Source organism: Chenopodium quinoa, unplaced genomic scaffold (genome assembly GCF_001683475.1).
Source record: "Chenopodium quinoa cultivar QQ74 unplaced genomic scaffold, ASM168347v1, whole genome shotgun sequence".
NCBI lineage: Eukaryota > Viridiplantae > Streptophyta > Magnoliopsida > Caryophyllales > Amaranthaceae > Chenopodium > Chenopodium quinoa.
Window position 1 is genome coordinate 2,058,528 of NW_018744041.1, and position 10,806 is coordinate 2,069,333.

General features: G+C 33.8%; 1 protein-coding gene across 3 annotated transcripts; it reads left to right on the forward strand.

Annotated features, from left to right (window-relative positions):
• Window positions 1-689: 689 nt before the first annotated feature.
• Window positions 690-10,500, forward strand: LOC110690525 (probable DNA primase large subunit). Of its 3 annotated transcripts, XM_021867380.1 has the most exons (21): window positions 690-1,310; window positions 1,441-1,502; window positions 1,653-1,756; window positions 1,925-2,006; window positions 2,101-2,160; window positions 2,280-2,337; window positions 2,537-2,556; window positions 2,849-2,932; window positions 3,029-3,093; window positions 4,035-4,083; window positions 4,156-4,203; window positions 4,283-4,372; window positions 4,508-4,567; window positions 4,875-4,934; window positions 5,067-5,141; window positions 5,225-5,310; window positions 5,696-5,789; window positions 5,883-5,990; window positions 6,861-6,937; window positions 9,670-9,758; window positions 10,028-10,500. In XM_021867380.1, exons 1-19 carry the CDS (start codon window positions 1,172-1,174, stop codon window positions 6,876-6,878), a joined length of 1,362 nt encoding a protein of 453 aa, XP_021723072.1. In that variant the 5' UTR covers window positions 690-1,171; the 3' UTR covers window positions 6,879-6,937; window positions 9,670-9,758; window positions 10,028-10,500. The 3 variants fall into 3 exon arrangements, with proteins under 3 accessions (XP_021723072.1, XP_021723073.1, XP_021723070.1); XM_021867381.1 differs by lacking the exon at window positions 10,028-10,500 and having other exon boundaries at window positions 9,687-10,009; XM_021867378.1 differs by lacking the exon at window positions 10,028-10,500 and having other exon boundaries at window positions 9,670-10,008.
• Window positions 10,501-10,806: the final 306 nt, after the last annotated feature.

Here is a 10,806-nt window from a genome sequence, read left to right on the forward strand (position 1 = left end):
CCTGTTCCTACACTTCTCAATTTTGGCATGCTGATGCTACTGTTCGGTGGATTGGTCGGGTCCCTTAACTACTGGTATTAATTTGATTTTTAAAGTTTTAAAGGGTAATTTCTCTATGTCTCTAAAAAAAGGTTATAACTTCTTTATGGAGTATTTGGAAAACTAGGAATTTAGTGCTTATTTTTGATGAAATTGCTTTTTTCTCATATGACTATTTTTTCTTGTGCCCAAAAAATTAATCATGAATGGCATTTTCGTTCTTGTCTCGACTCTTTTGGATACCCCTGCTCTCGCTCTTCCTTCTCATCCTACCCCAAGGAGTATTCGTATCTCTTGGGCGCCCCCTCCCCTTGGTGTTATTAAATTATTTTTTGATGGTTTTGTTCGAGATGGTTCAGGGGTTGTAGGAATTGTTCTAAGATATCATTCAAGAAATAATGTTTGTAGTCGTTCTTTTAATATTAGTATGAGTATTTCTCTTATTGCAGAAGCTACGACCCTTCGTAATGGTCTTCTTTCGGCATAGACTCATAATATTTCAAAAGTATTTATTGAAGGGGATGATTTGCTTATTATTAATATTTTGCAGGGAAAGACTTAGTGCCCATGGAAAATTCAGCTATTATTGGAGGACGTTAAGGAGCTAATTCGAAATTTCACCTATGTTGATTCGCGGCACATTTATAAAGAGGGTAATAGAACAGTAAACTATGTTGCTTCATTGGGCCATTTTATGCATGCTCACCAAGATATCGATCCGTTTATAAATAATAATTTTATTTATTTATTTATTCTGATAAATTAGGGTATAGTCTTGAAAGTAGATTATCCTTAATTCTTGTTCACTTTTCTATTTTTAAAAAAATAAAAAATAAAAAAATAAATAAATTAAAGGATTAGTAACAGGCTAATGGGTACCCGGTACTCGAACCGTATCGACTAATCGATATATCCATACTCGTATTAGTCATATGATATACCCAAATCCGGTTCGGATCCCATGGTTTTTCCTCAACCCTCATCCCTATAAAGCAGACACCAAAACTTTCCCGCTATTTTCACCCTTTTCCAATCTCTTGAGACGACTCTTGGCGCCAAACTCCCATTTCCTATTTTCTTCTCCACCACACTACGCAGTACACACCAGTAGAGAGAGAAAGAGAAGAAAACCATGGAAATCATGAGATCTCAGAAGAAATCTTCCTCCGACGACGTCGCCGTCGTTTCCACCATCCCTCTCTACCGCACTCCTCCTGTTCTCGAAGTTCGCCTTGAAGATTTCGAACTCTTCGCCATTGATCGTCTCCGAGGTTTCTCTCTTCTAATTTTTCTGTGGATTCTTCGTTTTCGAACTTCAATTTTACTATAATTTCGGAAAATTAGGGTTTCCACAATGTGCTGTTTATCGATTGATTTTTAATTTCTTTGGTGAAATGATAGTGCTCAAAGGAATTTCCGACGGACTTTCTCGCGGAAAAAAGCCTGATGAAATCGAAAAATTGGTAATCATTTGTTAATTAAAATAGTTAGTCAATGTAATTGAATTCTTATTAATTTTGTTGCATAGTTCTTAAATTTCCTTTGATTATTACTGCTATATCTGTTTTAGGTTTAATTTCAGGCTGATTTGATTAATTAATTTGCCAAATTAGGTGAAGAATTTGTTGAAAACTCACATGGGACATCCACAGGCTTCTGAGACAATTAACAAGGACTTAATCTCTCACTTTGTTCTCCGCCTAGTTTATTGCAGATCGTAATAATTCCTTACATCTCAATAAATTTTTCATACTTGTATATACTCTATTATTTGCCTTTTTTTTTTTTTTTACTAATTCCTATTGTTTAATTTTGTATTATTGTCATTTGCTGTGTAATTTTGCTTTAGCTAATGATTTTTCTCCAAACAATTGGTTAATTCTAGGGAGGAGTTAAGAAAATGGTTCTTATCAATGGAAACAACTCTCTTTCGTTACCGATATAAGCTTGCGAGCTACGATGATCAGGTATATATGATAGTATCTTTTAGTTTAAGCTCTTAACCATATTCAATTAATATCAGCTTCACGGCAATATAATTTCAAATTCATTTGTATGTAGAAAGCAATATTAGCGGAGTTTGATCTTCCCTACAAAGCAGTTAGCAATGCAGAATTTGAGGTGATTAATGTTTATTTTGGTCATATTTTGAAATCGGTTGTGTAACCTTTAACTATACATGAGTGATTATTGTAAGATATTAGTGCTGATTTTTTTTTTTAACTGTAATGTAATACTAGAGTGTGAAGGAGAAGCTAACACAAGTTGCACGATCCCTTGGGCAGCCTTTGACCAGCGGTATGAGCAATTTTGATGTTATTTTTTGAAAGTCTTTTAAATGATTGAATCTATTAAGTACTCGTATGTATTAAAGTGTGTTTTATGAAAGTTTTTTATGAGACGATGTTATTCTTTTTTTCTCCATTTGATTCTATTTTATAGTTGCATGTTTTTGCTCCAATGCAATCTTATTGTTGTTACTTCGTTTGTTTTGCAGCTGATACCGTATTTTACAAGGTAAGCTCAATGCTCTTGTATTGTATTATCTTCCTTCTCCTAAAAGCAAGTTTTTCCAGCAAATAATCATTTCTATATACCTTTTCTACTAATGGAGATGTAATATTGGCATGGGTTGAAAGAAATACAGCTCAGAACATTTCTTTCCTGGTTGTGCTACATTCGTCTTTTTGACTTTTTTCTGTTGCTTGTCAAACACGAGAAATTGACTGATGTTCATAATACTAAGTTCTGTTCTTAGTAGCATTCCCTTATTTTTTTTTTTTTTGCTAATTACATATTCTAAATCAAGGTACCATTTGAAGAAGTTCCTGAGCTTGTGGCTGGACGCAGAGTGTACATTCATAAAGGGTATGCATATGTTGCTATGAATCAGGTGAGATAGTAGTGATTAGCTGGTTTATTTATGTATTAGTTTTTAATGGTCTTAATTCATGTACTATAGTTGAGCTGATCCGTATCTGTCTTTTAGGTTGTTTCTCTTGTTGTCACACAATTTCGCAGCAACCTATCAAAAGATCTTATACTTACAAATAGGTTAGTTGGTTGATTCTTGTCTTTGAACTCTTCTTTTACTTTGTTCTAATAGCTAGTTTCTCTAGTAAAATAACCAAATTTAGGAGGGAAAATTTTAAACTTTCTTGCTATACTTTTCTTGTTTCAGTCTGAATTTTATGGTTTGTTGATATAATATATAGCACATAAATTTTAGCTGTAACTTGTTTTACTTGCGTACTTGGTGATCTAATCTTGAAACCCCAAATGTTGGATTTCAATCAAGGAAGTCTTCAAGTCATTTACCTGCTGATTGATCGGAAAATTTTAATGGTAAAAACTAAAAGGAACCTTTAACAATGTCCTTCATGCTTGGGAAAAATGTCCATTGGTACTGTTTAAGTCTACCCTTAATTTATGTTTAAAGTGGAACAAGACATTTTTCTAGTTGGCAGCGTCCTTGGCACAACATTGTGTAAAGCAGAATTAAATAAAGCATATCTATCTGCAGGTGATTCACGTTTTCTTGGGCATTATGGGATTCAACACTCCTGCATTGAACTCATGTATTTAGGACTCGTAAGGTTGTATACATACTGTGTCCACAAGAACATGACGAGTCAAAGTGAACTCACTACAAGTTTAGAGTGGATAGAGATTGATCTTCTGGAATTGAGACCAGCCACAATCTGTACATCTAAAACTCTACAATTAGTGCACGTCTTAGGTTTCAGGCTCATTTATTTTAGGAAATGAAAATCATGTGTTTGTTCTGCAATTATGTATTTAGGAAATTGTTTTTCTAGACTGGAAACTTAGACATCCTTATGAGTTTTGTCTCTCTTCATGTTTTTAGGTTTTTTTTTTTTTTTTTTTTTCTTATTTTCTTTTGGGAAGTATCAGTATTTTCTCAGAAACTGATCTCAATAAGAAAAGAGTTGCAACACTGATTTTGCTCCTTAATTCCTGCGTTTTTACTTCAGAAAATGGACCTCTATGATTAGCGAAAAGGAGAAGAATAGATTGACTCCGGTAAGTAGCAGAGCACGTGTTTAAGAATCTTGAGTTTGTCAGTTATGATCTTTGTGCTTATTGTCTTGGCAGATTGTTGAATCTCTCAGCACAAGCTACCTCGGTCCTGACTATTCTGAGGTATAATCTCTTTTTACTAAAGTTGTACTCCTGTAGCTTCTTGAAAACAAAATTTGAGAGTGTCTTGCTGCCTGTGCAGGCAAAGGAATTTGCAGAGATATCACTGAAAGACATCGATCAAGTAGCAAATAGTTTATTTCCCCTCTGCATGCGCCACCTATTTGAAAAGGTCGAAAAATATATTGTCTTATCAGCTAGTTTCTTATGTTGTACAAATTTATTCTCTAATTGTACTTGTATTTGCATTTTCATCAGATATTACATTGCTCTCTTGTTTGACAATATTCACTTGTGTTTTGGGCAGCTAAGGGAAGATCATCATCTTAAGTATGGAGGCAGGATGCAATTAGGTCTATTTCTCAAGGTATGCATTTTCTGAAATAAACCTCTTTTACAATTTCTTAACCTTTTCTTGTTGAAGATAATGAAATTAAATGTCATTCTCTCAGAACCCTACAATTAATTTTAGTTTTTTGCATAAAGAATTCTGTCCTATAGGTCTTGTCCTATAGTCGACAAAGGTTTTTTTTTTTTTTTTTTTTTTTTTTTTTTTTTTTTTTTTTTTTTTTTTTTTACTTGGCACTTAATGTATTAACAAATTTGTTTGGAATTTTTCCGTTTAAAATGTGATTGTGGTGAGATACATCAAGTACTTATTTTCTGTGCTGCAGGGTGTAGGATTAACGTTGGATGATGCTCTTGCCTTTTGGAAATCTGAGTTCTCCAAGAAGGTAATAGCTTCAATATCAACAACTGATACCTGAAACTTTGGGTAGCAGATGTAGTATTGCTGTGCTATGAATCTTTTTGAGTAGGTTGCATTTCTGTATGATAATTGTTGCTGTTTGATCTGTCTTTGCTAGGTTGGTGCTGAGAGATTTGACAAAGAGTATGCTTACAGCATTCGCCACAGCTATGGAAAAGAAGGCAAGAGAGTGGTAAGCTATCTATGCACCTTTTCCCTAAAGAGAGGAATGACTCTCATTTACAATTTCATCATCATTGGATTTTGTGCTTTCAGGATTATACACCCTACTCTTGTCAGAAGGTCATCTCAAGCACTCCTGGTGTTGGAGATCACCATGGTTGTCCTTATCGACATTTCAGGTAAGGTCACTCGGTAATAAAATTTTGATTGACTTAGTTAATTCTGAACAGTCACCTTTTATACAGATTAGACTCATCACTTAGGTTTCTAGTCGGTTAGTCACGGAAATCTTAATCATTACTTATGGGAAGATATTTTGATTTTTTTTTTTTAATCATCAAATTTATAAGATTTGAAAGCTGGTATTCACCATTTCTTAATTCATCTAAATGTTCTATCTTTAGTTTAAAAGTCTGTATTCTGCAGTAGGAACTTGTTTCTTGCAGTTGTAAACATTAATGCAAGGTTTGTGATAATTACAGTAGGGTTACCATATCATGTGGCAGAGGCTTTGCTTTTAACATGTAATTTATCCTTTATATGATGTGTTATATACTTTGGCAGCGAGGACAACCTTAGAGCCGCACTTAGTAAAATGGGAGTGAATAGTCGGGCAATGACTGATGTTATGGACAAAGTCCGAAACAAACACTACCAGGTAAGGGATAGTGCATTATGGTTAAATGTGCACTGTTAATTCCATCAGGCACCTTGGGTTGTTAATCATTTAGAAATGGTAATGCGTGCACAGATAGCTTGCACCTTAACATTTGAAGCTATTCACGGTTCGTCCTGTGATGCTGGAATCAACCATCCAAACCAGTACTTCAGTGAAAGCCAGAAGATTTTGCAGTTGAAGGTATGCCATTATTTTTTCTGATCATTTTATTTTGCAAATTTGAAAACCTTATCATATTATTTGCTTCCGATATAAGCCTATAAATGATTTCTGGGAATTTCAAATCTCATACATGAATAATGACTGATGTTGATCCATATCTGGCCATAGCTGATATTGGGTTGAAATCCCCAAATGCAGCTAGTTTTTATGCCTGAATTTTTATTTTTATGAAGTTCAGTAAATTATGTAAATTGTTAAATATATATGCAAAATAATTTCTTATCTATGTTGATAATAATAAAGCAAATAAAAGAAAAGAGCTTAGAGAACATGTGTACAGCCAAATATACCTCATGAGGCCAACCCTTTATTACTAGGTCAAGTTAGCTTGGTGTGAGAACTTGGCAATTATATTTAGCTATCATTGAAGTTTAATCCTAGTTGTAATACTTGGTGCAATGTATCCGTACAAGATTGCAATATTGCTTAACAGGAAATAGAAATAGGGAGAGAATTTGGCGTGCTATGTAATGAGAAGTAAAGACTTACATGTTAGCAATTTAGCATCTCACTTCCTATAGCATGGCTTGAGACTCAATTTTCATCTAAAATATAGAATGTATTCAGTGTCTTTTATTCATGAATTGAAGTGAAGTTTCTTGTGGTGTGGTTTGAATCCAGTCAATCCACTTATACCTTTATCATTAAGGTTTTGAAGGTTGGTTAGTTGCTTTTTTGTTTTTTTGTCCTTGTTATTATAAATTCTTTTTGGAAAACGGTTGAATAATTGAGTATGTTCAGATCCCATGGAAACAAAATTTCTGTCTTCGTTGGCTTTTTCAGCATTGATGATTGATTATAGATGATTTTGCATTTCTTTTTATGCAGAACAATTCTTCTGTTTGAAGATCCTTATATTAGGGGTGGGCGTCAAGATGGACCTTTGTTATTGCTTTTGTCTTCAGGTATGAGTATGACTGCATTGTGTTGTGTGGGGTTTTGACCTAATAGTTTCCAATGAACATTTAAATTTAAAAATCGTGAAAATGCAGATTACTTTGGAAGTATTTTAACCTAGTAGACTGAAACTATACTTATAAGTTACAGGTTTCTTTTGTTCCTGTGGCAATATCATGTTGTGTTATGTCAGTGAGGAACTGAGGATATTATAAGTTGGTCAATTGGTTAAAAGTTAAAACCTGCAAATTGTTCTATTTTTGGTAACTGTAAAATTTACAGTGCGTCTGTTTCAATCTGTGGAGTCACATTTTTATTTTTATTTTTTAAATAGCAAGTCAGCTATCACCATCTAGTGAATGAGCTGAGGCTCAAGAGAGAATTACTTTATTTATTTATATATTAATTTTTATTCTGATTATTGTCCTTCCAGGCAATTAAATCTCAGAATTCTTAACAAATAAGGGTCAAGTCCTGGATACCAATATAGATAAATAGATAATGGATATTAGGGGAATCTAGAAACGAAGTTTTAAGGGTAAATATAGGAGTTTTCAAATATGGGCTGGATAACCTTATCTTGAGGCAACATCTCCTTGGTAGCCTGATCATGTCAGTTCGTATTTAAAATTGATTATCTAAGATAAGATCAAACTGCATTGCAAATCTTGCACATGGATATTCTCTGTGAATACAGCAACAGGCATGGAACACTTTGGGGTTTAGATGTATACATCATAAAACTTTCAAATATGAGAATATCTTTTGAATTGAGAGTTGGACAGTTGGACACTTGGACCTATTGAGAGGCTAAACAACTAATTTTGGGTGACAAAATTAGCAAGCCAGATTAAGGTCTATAGAGAAGCTAACAAAGAAGCATCCAAAAATTTGAATGTATGCTGTTGATAGTGCTGTTAAGATCCATGGAATTTATAGAGATGGTTGATGTATTTAGTATGTTAGAAGATAGAGTCTGTAAAGGAGTCCTTGGGAGTATTTTTAAGCCACTAGAATTTGGTGAGGAGTAAGACAAAAGGAGGGCTAGAGCCTAGGTGCAAAGTTCATGTATGAGATGTAATGTGCCTCTTAGTGCCCACAGGGCACTTTAATGAAAATGCTTTATCCATGCTTGCACAGTTGCACTTGGGAAGCAGCTAGGCACACTTTACTAACAGTGCTACGGAGATCTCCAAAAATGATGGGTGGTTAGTTCATAGTAGATGCAGTAATCACATCACAAAATCTTCATGCATCAGTGAGAACTGAGAAGGCCTATAAAGATGGGCAATGGTGTTTATGTTAAATTAGGTATTGTAGGCCCCCTTGTCATTAAATCTTGCATGGCACAAGGTGATGTTCTATGTGTGCCGGAGTTTGATGAGAACATGTTGGGTGTTTCCTGATGATATAGAATCACATATCCCTGACGTTCTATGGCATTATCAAGCCCATTGTACTCATAAAACCAATGTCTCTGTCACAAGGTTGGGCCATAGAAATGCCTTAGTTTTCTTCCTTTTGTCCAACATGTGGCAGATCTTATGGCGTAATGTGAGCAAAAGAAAAAGTTTTTTGGAGCCTCATGCATGATGGGCAAATCCTTACCGTTGGTAGTATTGTAGTAATAGTAGCACTTCCAAATAGAATACAACTACTGGCTCTCAGTCAAGATAGTTCTCCGTTTGCATTGGAAGAGAGAATGTCTTATTGTCTTAAGTCTTTTTCATGGCCACTTTTAATTTCTCAATGCCCTAAGAAAGTATTCATAGGCTTTGTACAGAACTATTCTCCAAGCATGTTTATTACTTATTAGGAGTAATGGAGCACATGGGTGTAGTTGGCTAGGTTCCAATGTAGCTAAAAAATTTTGGTTTTACGATCTAAATTAAATTTTCAAAAGTATTTTCTATGCTTTATTTTTTTGACGTATTTTGCTCTAGAGGATCAGTTCCTATATTTAGTATTAGTTCCTTTATTTTTGGCTCCTCAGAAGTCCTGATCCATAGGTTGTTTTCATAGAAACAGGAATTTTTAACTTTTTAAGTGATATACTAATTCCTTTATATTCACTTGTTTTTGGTACGGCCTGTTTGCTCTTCCTTCCTTCCCTCTCTTGTTTTCTTATGTCCGTGCTATTATGTGGCTTTTGGCGTTAATTTAGGGCACTGTTTGGATGGTGAAGAATTTGTACATTCAATACACACTGAGGGTAGAGGTTTAATCTATTTTAGTTTTATAATACTACAGTCGTGACTCATGATTACCAGTACCTAAGGTTGGATCAGGGTTCAGATATATAATATTATTCATTCAAAATTTGTATAAAACAAATCAAATCACATGTTTTTGTGTGTATACTTTGTATTTCTTACAGCCTCGTGAAACCTTCTGCTCCATGTGTTTACTCAACTACCTCTCTGAAATTGTAGAACTGATTGTTATAAAACCCTGATGCCTTTCGAATATTAAAACTTGAGTTGGAATAAAGGGGTGTGTGTGGGGTGGGGGGTTAGAAAGAATGTATGGATAAAATCGTGGATGATATAGTTGCACTGAAAGTACTAGTTTTACAGATTAAGCTTTATTCTAATTACTGCTTTAATAACTTTGAGCTGTTGAAAGTACTAGTTTATTGAAAGAATGTATGGATAAAATCGTGGATGATATAGTTGAATTGAAAGTACTAGTTTTATAGATTAAGCTTTATACTAATTATTGTTTTCATAACTTTGAACAGTTAAATCGCCTTTTCAGGTGAGCATATTGGTATGCTGGAATCATGCTTTTCTACGTGGTCCTGACGACATCTTCTGTCTTGTTTTATTGGTAAGTTTACGTGTGCAAAGCAAGGGAAATGCCTTCGCTGAGTTATGTACTTTATGAAGTTTGTCGAAGGATTATAATATGCAAAAGGCAATGAGAATGACGGCACTTAATCAGTGCCTTTAGGATGTAAAATATTAGTATCAGTTATAATTATATACTAACTTTAATGTCCATAATCATCTTTTCCATTTGTTTTATGTGAATTTTGAAAGTTCCCCTAAGACTGTAGGAATATTTTTGTCTTTGTTTTTTCATTTTTATATAATTAGTTCCATGCCCTACAAACACCACTACGGAAGGATGCAAACTGTGCTGCATTGTCCCTTCGTCAACATGTAAGTTGTTGATTCGCTTCTGTCTAACTAATGCTGTTTTTATATACAAGTAATTCCTTTTCTGTATGCTTCTGCATTTAAGCTGCTGCAGCTCAGTATTTCGTATTACTCTGCGAACCTTTATTTTGAGACTTAATGTGGAATACATTATGTGATATGGCCTTCTCAGTTTCATTTTTTTAACCATGAATTGCATGCGGGCAAAAAGTTTGGTAATTATTTAATATAAAGTTGCCTCTTATGAAATTTAAAGGACGGCTTCAGAAGTAAAATTCTGAGCTGAATGCATTTTGTGACTTTCAACTGTGAATTGAACACACTATACATTTATTAGTACTCCGTAGTATAGTTCTGAGCTGAACAAGGGCAGGACAGCAGGAATAACTGGAAATTTTACTAGAGGTGGTTTATTCTTATTTGTTAGTGTTAGTATAAGTAATGCAAAAGTTCAATTGAATATATTTTTAAATATATTATTGTAAAAAAAAAAAAAAAAAAAACTTAAAATTGAATTTTAATTAACTACAAATTAAAATGAATCTAATAAGATCTCATATGATTTTTTTTATTTGTTTTTATTTTATTTTATTTTTTTTAGTCAAAGCAAAGTTGATGAATAGTATCAAAAGTTAAAATGTGTTATCGAATTTGAAACGGGGAAAGTATTTAGTATTTGTAGTCAGCATGGCATATTCGTCAATCTAAAAAGTTGA

Bases quoted from the DNA above. Each gene is read 5' to 3' on its own strand.
- LOC110690525 (XM_021867380.1), top strand. From the start codon at position 1,172: ATGGAAATCATGAGATCTCAGAAGAAATCTTCCTCCGACGACGTCGCC. The intron at 2,161-2,279 runs GTGATTAATGTT...ATGTAATACTAG, and splicing joins TTAGCAATGCAGAATTTGAG to AGTGTGAAGGAGAAGCTAAC. The intron at 5,142-5,224 runs GTAAGCTATCTA...TTGTGCTTTCAG, and splicing joins GAAAAGAAGGCAAGAGAGTG to GATTATACACCCTACTCTTG.